This window comes from Lactuca sativa, chromosome 1, assembly GCF_002870075.4.
Source record: "Lactuca sativa cultivar Salinas chromosome 1, Lsat_Salinas_v11, whole genome shotgun sequence".
Lineage (NCBI taxonomy): Eukaryota > Viridiplantae > Streptophyta > Magnoliopsida > Asterales > Asteraceae > Lactuca > Lactuca sativa.
In genome coordinates, this window is record NC_056623.2 from 67,577,862 (window position 1) to 67,601,375 (window position 23,514).

At 32.6% G+C, this 23,514-nt stretch overlaps 3 protein-coding genes across 3 annotated transcripts; all 3 read left to right on the forward strand.

Moving 5' to 3' along the window:
* The first annotated feature begins 3,485 nt into the window (after nt 1-3,485).
* Nucleotides 3,486-6,076, forward strand: LOC111915195 (protein IQ-DOMAIN 2). Its single transcript, XM_023910866.3, has 6 exons — nt 3,486-3,647; nt 4,136-4,212; nt 4,295-4,528; nt 4,624-4,845; nt 5,045-5,164; nt 5,265-6,076. Exons 2-6 carry the CDS (start codon nt 4,138-4,140, stop codon nt 5,856-5,858), a joined length of 1,245 nt encoding a protein of 414 aa, XP_023766634.1. The 5' UTR covers nt 3,486-3,647; nt 4,136-4,137; the 3' UTR covers nt 5,859-6,076.
* An 8,547-nt stretch (nt 6,077-14,623) lies between these two features.
* On the forward strand, nt 14,624-15,978 carry LOC111915194 (40S ribosomal protein S23). Its single transcript, XM_023910865.3, has 4 exons — nt 14,624-14,758; nt 15,108-15,263; nt 15,358-15,484; nt 15,669-15,978. The coding sequence occupies exons 1-4, from the start codon at nt 14,754-14,756 to the stop codon at nt 15,807-15,809; spliced, it is 429 nt and encodes a 142-aa protein (XP_023766633.1). The 5' UTR covers nt 14,624-14,753; the 3' UTR covers nt 15,810-15,978.
* A 3,961-nt stretch (nt 15,979-19,939) lies between these two features.
* On the forward strand, nt 19,940-23,125 carry LOC111915193 (uncharacterized). Its single transcript, XM_023910864.3, has 6 exons — nt 19,940-20,201; nt 20,830-21,285; nt 21,368-21,678; nt 21,768-21,918; nt 21,990-22,525; nt 22,620-23,125. Exons 1-6 carry the CDS (start codon nt 20,069-20,071, stop codon nt 22,995-22,997), a joined length of 1,965 nt encoding a protein of 654 aa, XP_023766632.1. The 5' UTR covers nt 19,940-20,068; the 3' UTR covers nt 22,998-23,125.
* Nucleotides 23,126-23,514: the final 389 nt, after the last annotated feature.

The window sequence follows — 23,514 nt, forward strand, 5'->3', positions numbered from 1 at the left end:
TACACACCTCAAATAATGTTGTTTTTCCGGTTCCAAAGTCATGCCATCAGGATTAATAATCGTCCACTTACCAGCTGACAAATTTATTTCCTTGAGCAGGGACGTCCAGATAACCAAATGTTACGTGTTAGAAAAAAAATTCATTTTGTACAATTAATTATCCAACACTTTTTATAATATAAAATAAGGGATGTGTGTTACCTCAGAGAGCAACCATCTAGAGCCAATACCAAGTAAACTTGACCAAAATTCTCAATTCATCTCAATACCTTTTAAAAGTCTATGCTCCAAAAATACCGCTCCCATGTTCTTTCCCCACAATTTCCAAAATTCATTATCACTATCCAGATAACCGTTCAATAGTAATGGTCGTTTTCCTATGTTATTGGACTTCTACGATTTTTTCACTTTTCTGTTCTTCAATGCTTCTATCGATGGAATCTACAAAATCAATATGTTAATTAATTTGGAACAGTTATATACTATATAAATAGAAATTACTTAATTTTATACTTGTGTGTAAGGCTCCCTACAAAATTTCGATTTCATTTTTAACTGCCCTTTTAACGGTGTAACTGTGTTATCCTCAACTTCAACACCAGATGGTGGCGTCTGCACATACATATGGCCTGACTCGGGATCTAAACCACAAAAAAAATGCTTCCCACGCATCCACATTTTCCATATTGTTCACACCAAATTGTTTATCTTTTCCCATTTATCCATTCTCTTCCCAAAGTGCTCGATTGTGGTTTTCAATTGAGTAACATCGCCAAATAACATGTCTATTTTACTGTCTTCTGTAGGTTTGTGGTATGTTTCCTGAAAATGAGAAGCTAAGGTGTAATCTGCTCCCCGAAAATGAGAGCCTGAGGTGTAGTTTGCTTCCTGAAACTGAGACGGGTGAGGTGATGCAGACCGCTGCTTAGGAGGACTCTGTTGTTGTGGTGATGGAGACTGTTGCTTAAGAGAACTCTGTTGTTGCGGTGATGGAGACCGCTCCTTAGGAGGACTCTGTTGTTGCGGTGGCGACTGCACTTTGTCTAGAGTCCAATTTATATAACGCACAAAGAATGACAAATGGATCTCAACAGGCGTTGGTTCAAAAATACGTGGGATTTTATTTTCCTGTAAAATTTAAATTTTAAATTTAAGTATATAAAATTGTTGTAATTTTTAACTATATATAATCAATATAAGGAATGTATAATTATACCATTGAAACGTCTAATATACGTAAACATTGCTCGAGAGATAATTGTGTTTTTATTCTCCATGCCCTCATTCTTGGAATTTCATTTTCTGTGTGATGAGCAAACCTCAAAGCTTCTGGAAATGTCTCCAAAATCCATACGTAGTATTACGAGAAAAAATTATGCTTTCTCCAAACCTATAAGCACTTAAAAAATATAAGTAATTGCACCTAAAACTAACCTTAAACGGAAGCTGAAAACCGGTCACCGTATACTTTATCATCTTCGTGTAACCCACACTCTCATTATCTCGTAAATATCTATTGATTTTACCAAACCATAATCGTAATTGTGTTTCACTATACCTCCACAAATACGTACCCCACGCAAACATGTCGTACTCATTATAATTAATATAAATCATCAAGTATTCATAAATAAATAATAAATTTAATACATGTTCCAATTATATTGACTATTGGCTAGCTCATACACTGCCGGCGGAATGCACATATTGTCGTCTCGTCCTATGAGACCCCTCAAAAAAAACATCATTTGCATAACCATTACCGCATCCTCATCGCTACACGTCGAGAATGATGGCCCATTTATGTAGTCTTCTAAATCTTTCAGCCGTAAATCTTCATCTCTTACATTAGGGAACAACTGATTCCTTAATGTTGAACTTATGCTGACTTTTGTATTTGTTATATCAACATACGGTCCAAATCTCAAACCGCTAATCAAACAAAATTCCGTTTCACCATATGCCTTGTAACTCGAACCAAACTTCCCAACCCTGGCTACCTCTACATCACGAACCTCATGCAACATCATCAAATAACAGAGCATCAGGTCACCATTCGGGGTGGGCATACCAATGAAGATCACATAAGTTGTCTCTCGAAATAATTCAACTCTCCTACTATTTAGTTTTGTAATATACTTTTTCAACACAGTCCCCAACGCCCCTTTAAAAGTACATTCTACAGCCCATCCACGCAAACTATGCTGCAAAAGATTAAACATATATGTCAAACTTTAAAAAATAATACTGAAAAGTAACTTTAAATAGCATTGTACTTTATTTTTATAGCATTGTACTTATATATTGTTTTTTTAACAATTTTAAGCAACAAAAATAATGTTTTTATTCTATAACTTTTTATACAATGGTCTACGATGAATAATTATCTTTCAAAATAAATTGTCCCTTTTTTATAACAAATTTAGAGAATTTTAAAAGAATGGTCCCATATATATATTATAAATTTTACATAAATGGTCCATTTTAATAATCATTATAGAAATTTTCAATGTTTTTCTTTAAATTACAGAAATAATTGGAAATCGATTTTAATATTAATTTACATATAATCAACATAAAATTATCGCAATATTCAATGTTCCATTTTAAGAGACAATAATCCATTTTAAGAGATAATAATTATAGAAAATCGAAAAAAAATTATATTGTTCCGCAGAGGCGTTTCTCGTTCCGCAGAGGGCTCCTTTGCGGATATGTTCTTGAGTTGAGGGCCTCTGCGGATCTGTTCATGACGAAAAACAGTGCAAAATTGATTTCATATTTCTTCGATTCCAGTCCTTACACCCTAACAAACATACATGTTTATATATAACATTTAACCTATCAATTTCCAATTCATATAATCAATTTCTACTTCCGAGTTTATACAAAGATTAGGAAAAAAAAATTGAAATATTACTTGAGTTCCATATCCATCGGATAACACATCGGAGTGCAGTTGCTCCACGAATCGAGCTCGCCTCGACATTGTTGTGTCCGTTACGATCAAGAATCAACGTTGTAGCTTCCTTCCGTAGCTTCCTTCTGCGAATCGACTGCCTAAACCCTAAACCAAAGCCTACTGCGTTCGAGTAAGGTGGAATCGCAGATCCGCAAAGAAATTAAGAATCCGCAGAGCATTTAGAAGATCCGTAGAGACGCCTCTACGGATCCTTAAAACCCCGGAAAAAAAAAATTGTCGTTTAGCGATGCCACCTCAGATCCGCAGAGCTGTTCCGGTTCCTCAAAGGATTTAGTCGATCCGCGGAGCACCTTCTGCGGATCCTATGGTTATTCTACAAAACTTCGATTTTCATAGTTAAATTATTCAAACAACCACTAAAAATGTAAAAATGGTTATTTTACTAATTTTCTCTTAAATATAACAATGGGATTAATATGCATATATTACCCGAAAAAAAACAAAAAAGTAAAAATAAATTAGAGGACCCACTTGCTTCAAGCCTTCAATAGTCAATCGTAGCAAAATCAGCTGTCGTTCCTCCCAAATCTCATATTTGAAGTTTTCTGCTTGCCAAGATCTGGTTTCCCCCCAGGGTTCAAACTTCTACATCACCATGTGATCCAACACTGCAGATTACAAGAACAAAGAAGCCCACAAAGATCTAAATCGGTTACATTTACAGGCAAGTTCCCATTTTTTTAATTTCTTGAGGTTTGATTCTTAGCTGCAGCTGTGTGAATTTCACTTTCTGTATGTAATGTGATTGAAATTGTTATTGTTGATGTTCATATGCTTGTGGGTGTCGCATAATTGCTTGGATCTTGGTGATTCTCTTGAACTATCTTATTCATTACATTTCTTCAAGTTCTTGATGAATTGGGATTCGGATTTGGTATAATGTCCTCGATCCAGATAATTCTTTTGAAGTTTAACCAATCTTTTATTATTTTCTGAAAGTAATGCTAGAATTTAATTGTAACCGAAGGTGGTTAGTTAGGGGGTGGAAGTGTTAGATCAAGATCCATACAAATTAAGTTGGAAAGTCTGGAAAAAATGGTGTTAAATTCATAATTCATGTCAAAATTTGATTTTGAGAAGTAATTTATGTCAAAATTTCTATCTTTTTATGGAATGATATCATAACAAATTTCTTTGAAACTATATTTACAGCGATGGGGAAGAAAGGAAGCTGGTTATCTTCCATTAAAAAGGCTCTAAGTCCTAACACGAAGGAAAAGAAAAACCAGGTTTGATACAAACATGATCCATCACAACATTATCGAGCTAAATTTCTAATTAATTAACAATAAATTCATTGATTATTTCCAGAAATCAAAGAAGAAAGCGCTTAGGGACGAAACACCTTCAGTACCTAATGTAGGACCCGCCAGTGTATCTCGTCATCCTCCGAAACCAGAAGTAAACCCGATTGAAGTGGCGGATGAGCAACCAAAAGTACTGGCAGCTCAGCCTTCTCGACTCACTGAGTTGACTCGGGATTCAGGAAAATCAATGGATGAAATAGCAACTATCAGGATTCAAACAGCTTTTCGAGGGTACTTGGTATGCTCTTATTGTATCAAATCACTCTTGTAAAGATTTTCAGAAAGCTTATTATTATTAGTTATGTGATGAATTTACTCTTTTCATATTTTCAGGCGAGGAGAGCGTTTAGGGCCCTGAGAGGACTCGTTAGATTGAAAACATTAGTTGATGGGCCAACTGCCAATCGACAAATTGCTAACACGCTCAAATCTATGCAAAATCTATCTCGTGTGCAGTGTCAAATAAATTCTAGGAGGATCAGAATGTCCGAAGAGAATCAAACTCTCCAGAGACAACTCCTACAAAAACAAGCAAAAGAACTCGAAAGTTTACAGGTCAGTAAGTAATAGTACCGGATACCAGTACAAAACCGGTATCTGGTACTAGTACCGGGTACCAGAATTGGTACCCGGTACCAATATTGGTTACCTTGTACTAGTACCAGGTACCAATATTGGTTACCTAGTACGGGTATGCGTACTAGTTTTTAATCTTTATAATCATATTAATGGATATAATCAAATGTTATCACAGATGGGAGAAGATTGGAATGATAGCTTGCAGTCGAAGGAACAAATTGAAGCAAAATTGTTAAGCAAGTATGAAGCAACTATGAGACGGGAACGGGCCATGGCTTATTCCTTTTCTCATCAGGTATATAATCGTCTTGCTTAAAATGCGTATAAATCCTAGAAATAGCAATGTATTTTATTTATTTGTTTAATATAGCATCCTACTTTGTTTTTTGAAACAGCAACCATGGAAGAAGTCATCAAGAACAACAAACTTGCTCTTCATGGACCCCACAAATCCCCAATGGGGTTGGAGTTGGTTAGAGCGATACATGGCGGGCAGGGCCTGGGACCCACGGGGCGAGAAAGATCATTCGTCTGTTAAAAACGGTATCAACATGACCGGGGTTGAAATCGCAAAATCTTATGCTCGTCGCCAGCTCATCACCATTCCTTCAACTCCAAAGTCAAGAAGCGTTCCAGTTGCATCACGGAAATCGAAGCGTGGGCCTGGCCCGCGGGCCTTCGGGTCGGGCCTGGATGAGGACTCGAGAAGTGTTGGAACTGTAAAATCTGAGATGAATAGAAGGCATAGCATCGCGGGGTCTTCTGTGAGAGATGATGAAAGCATTGATAGCTCTGTATCTGTTCCTAGTTACATGGCACAAACGAAATCAGCAAAGGCGCGAACGAGGGGACAAAGCTTGTTGGGCCCGATTAGCCCGGAAAAGGAGTTGGGCCCAAAGAAGCGGCTTTCATTTGCCGAACCCACGGGTAGGCAGAGGCGCCATTCAGGCCCACCAAGGATGCAAAACAGCACTTCCATGGTCATTTGAGAAAGTTGTAAGTCGTTAGTTTGGTGAAACAAGAAGAAAGTATTGTGTTATGTTATGTCACAAGGGTTCATACTTTATAGAGGTGCAAAATAAGAAAAGTTTGCAAAGAGAGATATATAGGTGTCAAAGTAGATTGTTGTTCATTTAATTAATTTGTTTGAGAATTGTGGGGTGTGGTTTATAGTTGTGTTTTAATAAGAACAAATTTTAAGGTGATACTTAATTTCTCTTCCTGCAATCCTTCTAACAGACGAGAGATTTCAAAACTTAACTGATTCCTTGTTTATATTCTGATCAATGACATACATAAACAAATGATTTAGCCTTGCATACAATACCCGAGTGACACAATAATCGAATGATTGCCATGTAAGTTTCAACATCATGTTTAAAACCAGACTCTTTCAATTGACGAGAGAATAACAATGCACTCATCCGTTCTCTCTTCCAATGATCCAAGGTTTTATTAATAACCTTAAACTTACCGAGTTTTTCATTAGGATGACATAACACATTGGTGTCCGAAGATGAGTCTGACACGTCGGAGCATGTTGTATAGGCAAGCAATCTAACAGATTTCCGACGGAGATTCCTGGAACTTTTTACCAAATTACAGCAACAACCCAACCGGATAAAAGGAGGGCACATGTATTAGGTTAGTCTTTGAAAAGAAAATGGAAAAAGTTATTTTGAATATGATCGTTGTCGAAGGAGTTTGGAGAATGGAAACAGAACTAAACCAAGGTAGCCTTTGGCAGGGAAAAGGTGGGAGTGGAGCAAGTCGAGTCTTTTTGGGTGAAGGAGAGAAGAAATGGCGATTCAGAATCAAGAACAAAGCCGACGCGGCTGATCGCGATTCGATTGATTTTCCATATGAGTAATGCAATAATTATGGAAAGGATAACTAATCTAATATATTAAAAGTGCTAACCAAAAATATAACTATTTATGATATGAATAATGCTATAATTATGGTAAAGATAATGATTCTATTATATTATACATGAATAGAATCCATAATATACATGAGCGAAAATTTTGAGATAGACAAACTTGAACTAAGCTTCTCCAAGAGGTTGTTCCAAATATATTTTGGGGTTACTAACCAGGGAGAGAAAACAAAAAGCCACACAAGACACAAATATAGACAAACAATTTAAAAAAATCTATTATTATTTTTTTAAATAATTATTGTAGCTTTTTTTTTAGAAATAATTTTATTAGTGATAATATCAAGATAAAGAAACATTTGTTCGTAGTTGTGTTGCGTGCCTTCTATCCGGTGGTTTGCTAGGAGTTCGAATCCAAGTAAGACGATTTTCTTTGTCGTTCTAAAAAATTAGTATCAAGATCAATTTTGTCTAGCATATCTTTATCCATACATAAAGTAGTCAAACCGTTTGACATTTCTTTTGATATCGACAAACTTAAGTGATTCTATAATAACTTAAGCTTTTGAAATTCTTCTTTTTACGGATGTTGCCAAGAATGGTTAATAAGATTCTATATGTAATGGAATTCTAACGATGAATATTTAGAAATTGAGATGTCTAATCCACTGATCCATTCTATTGTTGTTTGATTGGTTCATAGATTGTTAATTTACATTTGTCGATTTGATGTCCCCCATTTTGGTTGTAACTACCCATTTTTTTTATGAACAATAATAATTATATGTGTGTTATTGCATCTTCTTCAAATTTGGGTCTTTAAATTTGGCTCCTTCCCGTGTCGGAGTAATTACATATTAATATTATATAGCCTACATAATTTTTGGGCCATTGGGAACAATGAGCCTTGGACGGTCTTCCATATCGCACACCGTTTAGACCGGGTCTATCAAAAAGATATCATGGTAAACCTTTAATTGTAAATATAATTTTGTATTAGGAACAATGGGTTAGAACATGTATTTTGTTTCTTAGAAATATACATGTAAAACTTCTTGATATCATGTTGATTTATTGGCTAAATGCGATTAAGATCAAAACAATGTAGATTGTGGTAGGTTTAATCACTTGACTAGAGTGTTTGAGATTTCTTATTTAAAGCAACTTACATTTATTTCTAAAAGTGTTTATTAGTTTATCCGGTATCAAAACTAAATAAGTTGATAAATTATTGTTAGTGTTTGACAAACTTTATTTTATGTCTAATAATAAAACAACTTATAAAAGACTCATTAAATAAGTCAATAAGTAAGTAATACGCGACTTAATAAAAAAAACTTCGTATTTAAGTCAATAAGTGCTCATGAAATATATTTATAAAAACAATAAAAAATCTTTATTACTAGTGTCAAACCAAAAAAATAAGTCAATAAATACTTCAAATAAACAATACTAAACATCCCATAATCAGGAATCACATGAAATCCTGAGTTATTGGCATTTTGACCAATTATGCTTTGTACATTTAAGGTACTTGTCAATAGGGTCGGTTTGTGAGAAAGGGCAACTTGGGCAACTGCTTAGGGCCAACCGGTTTGGGGTCCCAAATTAATGTCGATCATTTAGAAGGACTTCAACAACATTACAAAAGTATTGGAACGTCAAAACGAATGCATTAGTGACATCAATTTCCCAAACGATAGAGCAAAACGACCAAGATGAAGTGAAGCCCCTAATGAGACTGCGATTCTATCTCTCATAATCTTTAAGTTTTTTCGAATTTTAATTGTTTGTTTTTTCAACTGATTTGCTAATCCATTTCCAACATGATATCTAAATTTATGAAGTTCTAGGAGTTCTAAATATTGATTTCTAAAATTTGAAGTTCTAAAATTCAATTTGCAACTAAACCGATTTCTCAATCTCTATGATTATATTTGTTCCTCTTTGAGTTTGAAATTTGATGGTAAATGAAATACGTAAATCATTTAATTTTTATTTTATCCTCTCATAAGTTTTTAGGAGTTTCAAGTTAGGGTTAAATTTGAAAAATAATGAAAAAGGTACAAAAAAGTAGAAAAAAATAGTATGGGAGAGACAACATGAGCATGTGTATTACCCCTCATTAGGTTCTATTTGAAAACATGTTTAACAAAACATACATATTTTTCAAAAATTTCATCAACTGTAGTTGCGTAAAATATATGGTCTTTGGTCCCAATACACTTACAACACATTAATAAGTTCAAAATAGTAAGGTCGTTGACAATAAACATATCATAACACTTGTTCAAGATCACCACACAAATCATGATCTTCTCAAAGTCCAATCAAGGGTCTTCAACTCTTTAACTCTATCTTCAATCGGAACATATGTCAAAATAAGTTAGGCAATGAATTCTTCTATTTTGAATCAGTTAGAGCGGTGATGATGACAATCATCAAACTCGAGACCAACCCTCAAAAGTAGTTTAAAACATCATCAAAACATATTACGATTTAATAACCCAAAACCAACTTAAAAGGCCACGAAAAAAATTTAGGCCAAGAGCGAGTAGTCAAATCAAATCAATAATCAACATCAAGGAAAGCACCAACATAGTAGCAGTAATATGCAACTATCCCAATTTCATCTCAATAAATCTAACCTCACTGTTAATGGTTAAAAGCTTGTGCATGAAAGAGAGTATTCCAAACATACATCATGCGGTTATGAAGGAGTGTATTCCATACATAACCAATGGGATGATGTAAGAAGAAATGTATTCCAACTAAACATATCCCAATGCCTTTCAATCGAAACTCGGTGTTTGTGAAGCAACACACAAACACCACACAATGGGTAGTAGTCCCACTTGTTCATAATGAAGATTATCTAAAAATCAACTCACTTTCAATATACATGATAATTGTCAATCCCATATGGATATAATGAATGACTCGCATGGGCACGCGTCCTAAAATGTATGCACACATATGATGCTAAATCATTTTCAACATTAATCAACTTTATCAATATTTTGTCATTTTTGTAATTAAAATGCACAAAATCATAGTCATAATATCATATTTTCGTTGGAAAAAAAAACACACTATCATAGATGATTCTATGCCAGTTGTGATTTCAACTTTTAAGGAAAACCCTTTCAAAACAACTTTGTATACAATGCACAAATATTACAATATAATAGAGCACATTGTGCGTAGAAACATTATAAGGATCAACAAATATCTTGTAGCATATTAGAACATAATCATAGTAACTAGAATAAATTATATCTACCCTCTAATGGCTCAAGAAGACTTTCCTTTTGATAATTTTGAAAGTTATCTACTATTTTCTTGTTGTATTAGATTTCATATTTTTAGGAAAACATTTTATTAGTTTTGCTTAAAAAAACCATACATTTAGGAAATTTTAGACAGGAAAATCGCATGTGAGGAGTGCCACCTGCGATTTCATGCGTTAGTTACTTGTATTTAGTGCATAAAATATGATTTGCTCTTAAATAGTACAAGTCACTAATGCACACTCATGCATTAATAATTTGTACAATCGTAGGTGACATGCTATATTCAGTAAATTGTTACAAGTTTTAGAAAGCATGGTAGTTAATATTAGATAATAAAAGAATTAGTATTCAAACAAAAACGTTAGCATAGATGTAAACATTAAAGTTCGGGAAATAAACTTTGGTAAAATTTAACCAGAGTAGAAGGTGCACGTCATGATTTATTTCGAATGAGTGCATTTGAACACTTCTTGAACGTAATCGTACCGACAAGGGACATCTTACTTGTTCACAGAATGTTCCTCAACGAGATCCGCCCCACTAAAACCTTAGAACTAGAATGGCCACAAAAAATTTAAATTAAATTTTGAGTACATTACATGAATGGTCCCTATTGTTTAAGGTAATTTGCATGTTTGGTTCCTAACTTATCTTTTTTACTCGGAAGGTCCCTACTGTTTGTTTTTGTTACGCGCTTGATCCCTGTCTTATCTAAAAAGACTATTTTGCCATTGATTTTTTAATTTATTTAAATAAAAACACCCCAACTTCACTCCTTCACTTTACCTTACATACCATATCATTTTTTTCTATTTAAATAATAGTCTTTTTAGATAAGACAATGACCAAACGTGTAACAAAAACAAACAGTAGGGACCAAACGCGTAACAAAAACAAACAATAGCGACTTTCCGAGTTAAAAAAATAAGTTAGGGACTAAACACGCAAATTACCCCAAAGCATAAGGACCATTTGTGCAATTTACTCTTAAATTTTCAAGTAGATGCATATAGCATGTCATATGGAGCATATGGTATTTTTTTTATTACAAGGTTTTATTTCGGTTGGTATCCAAAAACACTAAAAAATAAATTACAAAAGCCTTTAAAATTAACTAACAAATCATTGACATTAGGACTCATATTTTTAGTTCAAATTTAACTGAAAAAACACTTAAATTAAGAACAATAGAACTCATACTTTACATTTCATATAATCTATAACTAAAATGTATGCAATGGTAGTTAAAATATTAGAATTCGTCATCAAACGCGCAAAATCATAGTCAAAATATCATGACTTTTATTGGAAACAAGTAGCTTCATGTCATTTGTGATTTCAGCAAAGACAAATTTATAAAATTGGCTTTTATATCTATAAACTATTGGACCAGAAAAGGCTGAAAATGAGTTGAAATTGCAACCCAACTTGCTAAAATCACATATAAGCGAAATCATGTGTAATTTTGATAGCTATGTTTAGGCATGCAAAAACCGGTTTTTTTTCTGAACCGGACCGGTTCAGAAAACCGTTTCGGTTCCGGTCAACGTAGTCAAAACCGGTTCGGTTCCAAACCGGTTCAACCCCAAAAATATCCGAACATATGTAAACCAGTTCGGTTAATAGAAACCGGTTCAAGAACCGGTTCGACGCAAATAAGCTTTTCTATATATATATATATATATATATATATATATATATATATATATATATATATATATATATATATATATATATATATATATATATATTTTTTTTTTTTTTGGCTAATAAGTGTAAAATAGGAATGAGTTTTTTTTTGTTTAGATTATATTGCACTAGAGTGTTATAAACCAAAAAAAAAATTGTCTTCACAGCAGGTGGATTGGGGAATTGGGGGATTGGGAAGGCTTATAAGCCTTACATATATACACACACATACTACACGTCCATATGGACCATTTTGCCATAAGTTTTTTTTTTTTTTTTTTTTTCTTTTCTTGTTTAATAATATACATATGTTTTTTTGTATTAACTTTTTTTTTTTGGTTTTAAATTTTATGTTTGTGTATATGTAGAAAAACATAATGGATGTAAAAAATTGTTCAACTTGAATCAACACATTTTTTGGAGCAATTTTCAACCATTTTTTCATTTTTTTTGTTTTTTTATATTGGAAATACATAATACAACTTCAAACATAAAAACACAAAACATCCAAATTGTCAAAAGCCGATTCCGAAGCTACCGTAGAAGCTTGGGAGCTTAGTAGATCACGGGCCATAGCGGCTAAAATCGGAAATTGGGTTTCCTTTCTTTTCCACCAAGTCAAGATATCAAAATTTTCAAACTCTTGAATACTCATTTGAGACAAGAAATCGGAACCAATGTACCTCCCGAGCTCGCTACTTGGGGTGTTAGACCGAGCTCGTTTGGAATTTTCATTCCTCAAAGTATTATAAAGCCTAATTGTTTCGTTATTTTGGTGAGAAGTGGATCCGGATGCCCCCGTGTTTTGCATCATGTCATGAATGTTTGTTGAACCATATTTTGTTAAATAAACTTCAAACAAATTTTGAAAAACTTTGTTTAATTTTGGAACTTCCTTTGATGCATAATCCATGTCATCATCCATTAAACCCAAATCGTAACAAATATTTTCAATTAAAGTCTCAACCCCCCAACATTTAGAGCCGGATTCAAAGCGGCGAAACAAGTAATAATGGGAGACGTTTCTTGAAATATTTTTTTAACTTTGCTTTCATCGGTTTCATCATATTAGCAAACATTGTGCTCCTCATTTCAAACTCATTTATTTTCGCACACATTAAAAAAATTTGGTTTAAAACTAAACAACTTATAGGATAATAAACACCCGATAAAAAAGTAGTTGTTTTTTTAAAAACATCAAGCATGTCCGTAACAAGTTTGATAGTATCCCAACTTGATTCCGGATAAGCAGTAACCTTATTACGGTCCGCAAGGTTGTCATGGAACATTTTTAAAGTATCTTTTTGACGTAAGGCACATTCAAACATTTTACAAGTGGAGTTCCATCGGGTATTATTTTCCCAATTCGGACCTAAAAAGAGGGCATTCACATCGACACAAAATTGCATATAATTATGATATCGAGCGTTACTAGAACTAAAAATATCTTTTAGCATGTCTTTGAAACCATCTTTTATAGTTTCAATGCTAGTTAGTCCATCTTGCACAACCAAATTAATGATATGTGCAACACATCGACTATGAAAAAAAAACATCATCGCAAATTGGTTTATATTTTAGTTTTAGTTGTCCAACCGCGACGGTGTTGTTTGAAGCATTATCAAAAGATATAGAAAAAATATTTCCTTCAAGTTTATAAGTTTTGATCACACAATCTAAACTTTTTTTAAATAAATTTCTATCGGTGTGCGGGTACTAAAACAATTCAAACGTAATCGTACGCTTCATCATTACCCAATTAGTTGGATTAATCCAATGAGCGGTAACACAAAGGTACGCATCCGGTGAACCGTGAGGAGCCGTCCAAACATCACAAGTTAAATTCACACCGGTTTCTAAAGATTGAAATCCTAAAATCATTTCATTTTTTGCAAGTTTCCACATTTCAATACCATCACGTCTAATAGAAGTACGACTCATGTGACAATATCGTGGTTGGAGAGTATCTTGGATGAGTGAAGTCAATCGTTTGTTGTCGAAGTGGTCAAAAGGCAAACATTCTTGAATCACGAACTTCGCCATCATATCCCGAACTTTACTCAAATCATAACTCCACAATGTTGCATCATTCGCCATTGTTGTTTGATTATGTCCCGGCCCAAATTTCACCGCGGGACATCTTTTGGTTATATGAGTTTTCAATGTCGAATTCCCTTCTTCATTAAAAAAAGCACCACATTTCTTGCATCGCGCTCTTTTTGTACCGTTCGACATTACACACAAATCATAGTTGCACCAAATAGCCGGATTTCTATTTGTTTCTTTGATGCTAACAACGGTAGGATTGTTTGATGAATCTCCAATACCAATGGAAGCCAAATCCATTGTCTGAATTAAGAGCGTTTTTTGAATTAAGAGAGGTTTTTTGAGGTTTGGTTAACCCAAAACATCTAATAGCTATTTATACTATCAAATATTGGGGAATATGACCAAATGGGACCAAAAATCGGGTGTCTAACAGCCATAAACAACTATATAGCCGTTAGAATAAGACAAGAAAACAGGCATATGCAAATCCGGATCAAAAAACCAATTCTTATTAAACCGGTTCGAAACCGGTCCTAACGGTCAAAATAGCGAATTGGTTCGGTTCATCGGGGGTTCGGTTCATCGGGGGTTCGGTTCAAGGCTGAACCGGTTTCCGGTTCACCGACCGGTTCGGTTTGTGAACTGGTTTTTTTGGTCACGTCTAGCTATGTTAGACTAAATTTTAGTAAAACTTGCAAAGTCATTAAAAATGAATTTGTAATTTAGTCTTTAGGGAGAAGTAGAAGTAGTTGCCAAGTTTTTCATTTACAGAATTACAGTGGACTTCCAATAAGGCTCAAAATTAAAGGAAGCCCACTAATAAGAGTCCAATGCAGCCCTTTTACCATAACATAAGATGCATTTTCATATATAACTCAGCGTCATTGGCCTTCCATATCATCCACGATTAGGGTTTTAAGCAGCCGAACGTTGCTCGCCAAAAACTAGATTCGGATCGCTTCCGTCTCGCAAACATGGGGTACGCATAATGTCCATTGATGCAATTCATCTTCTTATTAACCTATATGATTGTATATGTCTATGTATATCTTATGACAGTAAATGAAAATCATATGATTGATATTTTCCACTTAGCCTTGTTTAATCGATCGAACGAACTTGATATACACACCTATAAACCGATTTTTGGCGGATTCGTATGCTTTGTTATGAAATTGATGAAAAACAGAAATAGTTCGATTGACATTGCCAGTAGGATTGGTATATAGATTTTGGCGTTTCGTAGTTGCTCTTGAATTCAATGGAAAACATTTTGATTCATATCAACCTTTTTAATTACAATAATCTTAATGATTCCAATTTTACAGTAAAACACATGGAATGGGAGCTGGACGCAAGCTAAAGTCCCATCGCAGGCGACAAAGATGGGCAGACAAGTCATACAAGAAATCTCATCTTGGAAATGAATGGAAGAAGCCATTTGCTGGTTCTTCTCATGCGAAAGGCATTGTTCTTGAAAAGATGTAATTATTCTTTTCCTATTTAAGTTTTCAACTTTACATCTAGTTTTTGGTTTGAAGTATAACGAATTAACAAGTTTCCATACATTTTTTACAGTGGTATTGAGGCTAAGCAGCCTAACTCTGCTATCAGAAAGTGTGCTAGAGTTCAACTCATCAAGAATGGAAAGAAGATTGCTGCTTTTGTTCCCAACGATGGTTGCTTGAACTACATTGAAGAGAATGTATGTTTCTTTTTCTTTGACATTTTATATAAACACAATAACATCAGTACTCATATAAAAAAGGAAACAACCATGATAAAGAAGCAGTCATGGAGTCGATATTTTTCAGCAAATTTGATGCATCTTCTCTAATATTTAGTTTAACATTTATTTATATTGACTTGTAAATCTTGTAATATGATAGGATGAAGTCTTGATTGCTGGATTTGGGAGAAAGGGGCATGCTGTGGGAGATATTCCTGGAGTTAGGTTTAAGGTTGTGAAGGTTTCTGGTGTATCTCTTTTGGCTCTTTTCAAGGAGAAGAAGGAGAAGCCAAGATCTTAAGTTTTGAAGAGGTGGTTTACATTGTTATTAAATTTCATACTTTTTTCAAAGAGCCTAAATGGTATTGTTGTCTTTATGACTTGTTTTGCAGACAATGCATCATTAATTTCGGTAGTGTGTACTTATTTTTGAAGTATTTTACATAAATTGTTCATGTGGTTTTGTCCAATCACCATCTTTATCTACCTAAAAATTTGGTAAATCCTTTTTTTTTTTTTGGTTTTGGATGTCTAACTTCCCTATAATTTTAATTGGGCGAAAGAAACAGCTAAAAGTTCTAAATATACTTTGAATAGTTTCCCTCACTGTTTCGGATTTCATTTTAATTTCCTTTTCGAATTAATTAATTATTCGAGGTTAGCATATACTTTTTATTATCTTAATTACTCGATTATTTGTTTTTATTTTATATCATAGGTAATTTTTAGCTTACTTCTTACCGATTTAGGTTTGCATTGATTTTATTATTTTATTGTAGGGTTTTAATATATTATTTTATTACTTGTTGCTATGAATTAATTATTTCTATTATCATATTACATATAAGTTTGTTTTGTACAAAAATTTAAGAGTATGCTTTTAATTGCATTTTTTGTGATTACTTAATTTTGTTGGGCAATACGAAAGATTTCATTAAGCTTTTCAGTTCAGATTTAATTTTAGATAAATTTAATGATGTAAGATAGCGTCGTGTGTAATTTAAATGGACAATTTATTTTAGAATACATACATTGTTTATATTTTTTTTAATCATTTGATGTATTTTGCTACTCATTTATATCTGTAGATTATTTGTTCTATCCTAAAACAAAATTATTTCTATGGTCAGTTTTTTAGTTCCCACCGTGACGAAAATGCATACAAATATCATTTTTCTAGATTTCTATAACTTTGGGCCCAAGTAGCTTTAACCTAACAATCATCTATTTATAGCATCTTATGATAGTAAAATGGTTCAAGTATTCTATTTATGAAGCATCCAACTTCCATCTAAGAACAATATAACTTAAATTTAACTCCGTTATTTATAAAATCATCTAAATACTACCTACCAATCTACCACCAATGTAACCCGATTCTTTATGAAGTGGAACCAAAAAAAGCAAAATCGCACTGGAAAAGTTGAAACCCGAATCTGAAATAAAAAAAGAAGAAGCAAAGACCGCAAGACCGAACGGGTCAAGATTGGATCAAGACCAAAGAAGACCGGACTGGAAAAAAAAACAGCCCACCACCAGGGTCTCAAACAACTCACACCAAATACCGTTTCGACAAAGATCGAACCGTTCTGAAATCGATTTTGTTCACCTCTTGGGTCAAACCCTAATAAGATTTTTAACATGACAAGATAATGTCTTGCATGTTAAGCTGAAATTGATTTTGTTCACCTCTTGGGTCAAAACCTAATAATAAGATTTTTAACTCTTCTTCATTGGTTGCTAGCGTGCAACTCTTCTTCGTTTAGAAGGTGTAATTGTATAAAGTTGATATGTTATATACGTATTTCTCATGTGTTTGTTGATTCATGTATAACTAGGTTAGTCGACTAACTGAATTATTTGTTATTCATTAGTTTTCAACATCTATCTAAGATTTGATGTCTTTGCCACCAAATAATATTTGGATATAAAAATGCATTTATATATAATGGTTAAATAAAAAAACTAGCCCAAATGTAGTAAGACCCCAAACTTTTATTTATTTGTCTTTTTTTTTTTCCAACTTCTAGACGTTATAATTGATGAATATTATAAAATTAGTTTTTTGGACTATAAGGTTAATTACTTAATTTTCATTTAGCCGCATTCACATAGTTTGTTAGTTTGTTCAATAAAGACCTTATACATATAACATTTTATTCCGAATAATATCATTACTTTTTACTTATAAAAAACTTAAAAAAACCGATACGTGTTCTTTTTAACATATATATCCACACTACTCAACACCAAAGTTAAGGTGGTGTTTTTTTAGAGAAGCTTTTTTTGAACACTTATGTCTGCGAATAGAAAGACATTTACGTCTTTACGTTTCTACAGAATGTTTGTGTTTTAGAAGACCACACATGTCAAAACAATTGTACGTCCACTTTTACAAATATACATGGACCAAAGTCTGCGAACAGAAAGACATTTCTTACATACATCTTCTAAACATAATCATATATTATACATAAAAAAACATTGTTTTAGAATAAGAAGGTGATTATATGTGTAATATATAACTTATTTATAGGTCTTTATAATATTTTGAAGTTATTTGCATCAATATTAGCTTCATTTATACGACGGTTTCCTTGTATTGAGAAGTAAAAAAAATGAAAAATAATAGGGTAACTAGATTATAGCCCGCGTTAAACGCGGGAAATGCATAAAAAATATATAATCGTTTATAGATATTGTATAATGATTATAAAAAAATATGGTTATTGGTATTATTGAAATGTGTAGAAAATACATTGAAAACGATAAATATATATAATCATTGAAAGATCTTTTTGTAGACATCATTTTTTGTTTTATTAGTTGAACGGCTTTCCTCGTCTCATATAGTTATGATATTTATATATTTATAAACATTTTAATTAGACGTTCCTTGCATAATAATGTTACCTAATTTACATATATATTGACAACCAATATACCGTTTTTTCTATTGCATTAATAATTGACAACTATTTTATTTATTCAAATAAAGTTATGTAATATAATTTATAAAATGTTAAATGTTATATAGATTTAATTTTAGTATATTATCAACGGAGATTCTTTTCTAAATCATGATTGGTTTATTTATAATTGATTATAAATATAAATGCTAGCTTTTATGTTTGTTCTTATTTATTTGGTGTTCGCAAGAACTTTGCATTAGTTTTGGCGCAACTATGAATAATTTTAGTATATCGTCAATTAAATGAAATATCAAATAATGACATTTCATTAATATTGTGATAATTTAGTCTATATATTGTATTTTCACTAATCTTAACAGTCTTATTTTTTTTAATAACCATAACGCTTTTACTAAATGTACTTTTTACAAATCTCCTAATATCTTATAATTTTTATCTTACTTTATAATTTTGTCATAACTATGTTATTTTCAAGATTGACTGCTTTAATAGTGTGTTTTTTTTTTCAGTCTATTCAATTGTATATTTCATTGTACAACATCATCGTTTGTATGTATTCTGAAATTTCACTTTAAAAATGCTTAATGTTTACACCTTGATATTAATTTTTTTAATATACTTATGTAATAATTATGGAATATATATCTAATTTTAACTAACATTCACTTCCTTTATTATATCAACTTCCTCATTAAACGGATATACTTTTGGAAAATAATAATTATAATAGGGCAATATTATCTAAGACGTAAATGTTTGATATACTTTTGGAGAAAAAAAAATCAGGATCATTAAAAATAATTTATATAAAGAAAATACAAATTTCAATTTGTTGAAATTATGGATGAAATTACTGGCGAAAATTTATTTGGAGGGAGTTGTATTATGTAAGGTATAATAATATTATAAAATTTGAAATATCTATATTTGTTGTGTAAATTAATAAATTTTATTGTTACTATACAAAGATAAAAAAAAGTACGTTGATATGATATACAAAAACATAATAATTTCAATAATTTTAAAATCATACCAAAATTAACCGGATTCTTATGACATAAAAATTAAAAAAAAAAATCATAATCATCTCTTATATATAAAAGTAACATTTTCGTAATTAATGTCAGTTCCAAAGATAGTTAATTTTTGTTTTGTTAAAGGTACCTAATATCTTTTCATGTTTATTTGAAAAGTTTCAGAAAAGTAGTTAACTGATTTCATGTAATTTGTGACAAAAAAAATCGAAATATATGAATACATACATTTGATATAGGAACAAAAAATAATCGAAAAAAAATATAAAAAGCGAAAGAAGGTACTGACCTTCTAGCGTACAAGAGCGAATGTTTATAGCAGAGAATGATATTGAAAAAGGAGAATTAAGAGGGTGATATTGAAAAAGGAAAATTAAGAGGGTGACAATATAGCTTAATACATAGCTGAGGGACAATATTTGCAATTTACTTTCTTTTTAACGTCACAGCGTTCAACTTTTCAGCCGACCGCCTTCCCTTGTAAATTCAAAAATTCATTCCACTCCTTCGCAATTCTCATACACACATTTAAACAGTGGTTTTCTTCACAGATTCAAATCAAAATTAGGGTTTTTCATTTTGCAATCCGTGAAATGGGAGAGAATGCTGAGAAAGATCTTGATGTGAAAGCATCAGGTGCTGTCAACGACGGCTGTCTATCTCAGGGCGATGAACTCGTGATCGATGTTACGTCTTCTTCCACACTTACTGAGGACCGATCTTCAGGTTATTTTCTCATGGTTACATAGGATTTAACTCTGATTTCTTCTGTAGGCAAGATATCTACTAGTTTTTAATCAGGCATTATCTCGATTTTATTTTTTTGACGGAAAAGATAACTTGAATTCTGATGATGTCTAATCCTTTTTTCAATTTAATCAAATTCTTTTCAATTTTAAGATTTTTCCCCTTGAAATCAACATAAAAGATATGACATTTTTTTTAGGAATAAGGGAGGGTATGATTATGTGCGTCTATGCTTATAGTTCACTGCTTCTAACTAGTAAGATGGGGCACTTCTGAACTTCAGAGCATTCTAAAGAAGGAAGATCTATTAATGTCATATCATTTGTTCTAACTAATTTGATCTTATCACATCTCCTATCAGTCTAATTTTTATCTTTTTGCATGTGGTATTTATCCAAATTGAGGGATTATCTGAATAGGTGCATTGCATAAGAAATGTACAGATTTTTTCAGCAGTATTCTCTCAAGTGGTCTGTGGCTTTTTTGTTACATAAGAATTGTACCAATATCCATGTGTGGACTGTGGACATGGCCATTAGTATCACTGTAACCTTATGTATACTTTTAAATCATGTTATTAGTTTAACTTAATCTGTATGACATCCAGGATCTGTGAATGAGACAAGTCTTGAGCAATTAAGAACAACTGAGATTGATGCTGATAAGACAATTGAAATAGCACAACCAAGTGAACAGATTGAAGAAATGGCTAATCTGAAATCAGGAACAATTGAGCTTGATGCTGATAAGACATTTGAAATAGCGCAACCAAGTGAACAGATTGAAGAAATGGCTAATCTGAAATCAGGAACAACTGAGCTTGAAGCTGATAAGACAATTGAAATAGCACAACCAAGTGAACAGATTGAAGAAATGGCTAATCTGAAGTTAGGAACAACTGAGCTTGATGCTGATAAGACAGCAGACATGGCCCACACAAGTGAACAAATTGAAGAAATTCCCAAACTTATTGAAACACAAGAACCTAAAAGGATAGGAAAGAATACCAAATTCAACTTACGCAAAAGTTTAGCTTGGGATAGTGCCTTTTTCACTAGTGATGGTATGCAACAGTTGTAGAACACTTCTTTCTTTTTACTCTTGCAAATTCAACTCCATTTTCAGAATCACTTTCTTGTACACAGGTGTTCTTGATGCTGATGAGCTGTCAACCATGATTGAAAGAGGCGAGAAGGGAATGAAAAATCAGTTACCTGGAATTGAAGAGGAAGTATACAGATCAATGGAATCAATCTCAACATTAGAAAGTGATAGCTTGACACTTGAATGTCTTGAAGCTGAACTATTTGAAGACATTAGAGCTTCAATCCAGAAATCCAATACAAAATCCAACCTCAATAATGACTCAACTATCAAAGTTCAATCAGGCAAGAAAGATTCTCAAGCAAAAATTAGCATCTCAAAAAAGGTGTTGGATCTTGATTCTGGGAAACGGGTATATGCTACTTTTTTCATTCTCTTTCTGATTATATAAATTTATAATAACAATTGATCTTATTTTCCACTTTTGATCTGTTTCTAAAGCCTGCTGCAAGAATCAAAGATAATAGCACTTCATCAATTCCAAAACCAAAGATAATCAGCAAAGTAAGCTCCACATCAGCATTGACAAAAAGAGCTTCTTTAAGCACCAATCAAGCAAAGAAAGATCAAGATTTTTTAAAACAAGCTCATGGTAAAAAAAACTCTATTCTTTTTATTTAACAAAAACAGTTTCTTTAAAAATCTGATTTGTGTTTTTAACAGCTACACATAAAGGGATTCAATCAGCAAAGACAACAACAAATGGAGTGATTAATCCTCGAAGAGGTGTTCCAAAGCCTTCATTAACTTCCAAATCATCATCATCATCATCATCAACAACATGTAGCAATTCGAGTAGTTTTTCAGGAAATGATTCAACTTTTTTGAGAAAAAAAGTTGATTCCAAAAATGGTAATAAGTTTACAGCTGGACCAATTCCCAAAACACCCTCAAGGGTTAACACAAAGAACAAAGTGCCACCTGTCAATTCTCGTCTCTCGTTTCATACGACACTATCCAACCTTTCTTCAAGTGTATCACCTGCAAGTTCCATAGATTTATCTTCAGAATCATCATCATCAACCTCCATTACTCGAAGGTCTATAGAATCCATTGATTCAGCTTTGAGTGTGCATAATCATGCAACTGGTTGGAACAAAAATGAAAATGGAAATCAAATTTCTTCACTTTCTCGACCTCCTTCTGTTCAACCTACAGGACTCAGAATGCCTTCACCCAAGATTGGATTCTTTGATGGGGTCAGTTTTCTGAATAATTTTCTAATTGTTATTTCATAAACAGTTTTAATTGAAATGAATCAATGATGATTGTGATTTGTGAATTGTGATGCAGGGAAAATCAGGTGTTAGAACTCCAAATGGAGGTGGGAATGCCATACGATCTCAAACTAGGGTTCCGACAAGCTCAAATGGTGTTAATAAAATTCCACCACCAAAAACAGGTTTTATGAAACCAAATCCTCAGAAAACTGGCTCTAAACAACCCTCTCAAGAACAACCTAAAACAAGTTTGAATCTTTGCTTAAATCCAACTGATAGTGATTCAAACAAAAGCAAAATGGAGACATTTGATAGCTCAAGGACTCCATTTGCTGTGAAGAACTCTGTTTGTGAGGTTAGTGAGAGTGGTTTGACTATGGAGGTACTTGAAAAGGGTGTTGACTTTTCTTTTGTGGAAAGTCAACATAAGGAGAATAGTGAGTTTATTTGAAGCTTTTTAGGGGTTATTTTGCATAGGTGATTTGTTATTTTGTGTATTTTGGTATAACTTGAATTCTTGTATGGTGTTTTCTGTTTTGATGATGGTGATTTAATTACAATATTATACTTTTAATTTCACCCAAGTAGATATATTTCGTTAATTTTTTTCAATAAGTCTCTATACCTATTTCATCGGTGTTGATGTTGATACTTGATAGTGGTCTAAATACCTTTTTGCAAAATGATTTTGAGTGATATAAAGTTTAGATATATCTTGAAGATTAATATTATGGATATTTTGCAATTCTTTTTAATATACCCTCAAATAATAGTTGTTAGTGTTATAAGATATTATTTATCCCCAAAACTAATACACTTTTTTTTTTTTCAAAATTATTTATATTTTATGAAATGTTTATTTGTTTTGTGAAAATAACGTCTCTGTTTTTCAAGTGTGTATGTTCTAACTTTTTTTTCTTTAAGAGAATGTCAACAATCGACTTAAAAATACCACTAAAAAAGGAAAT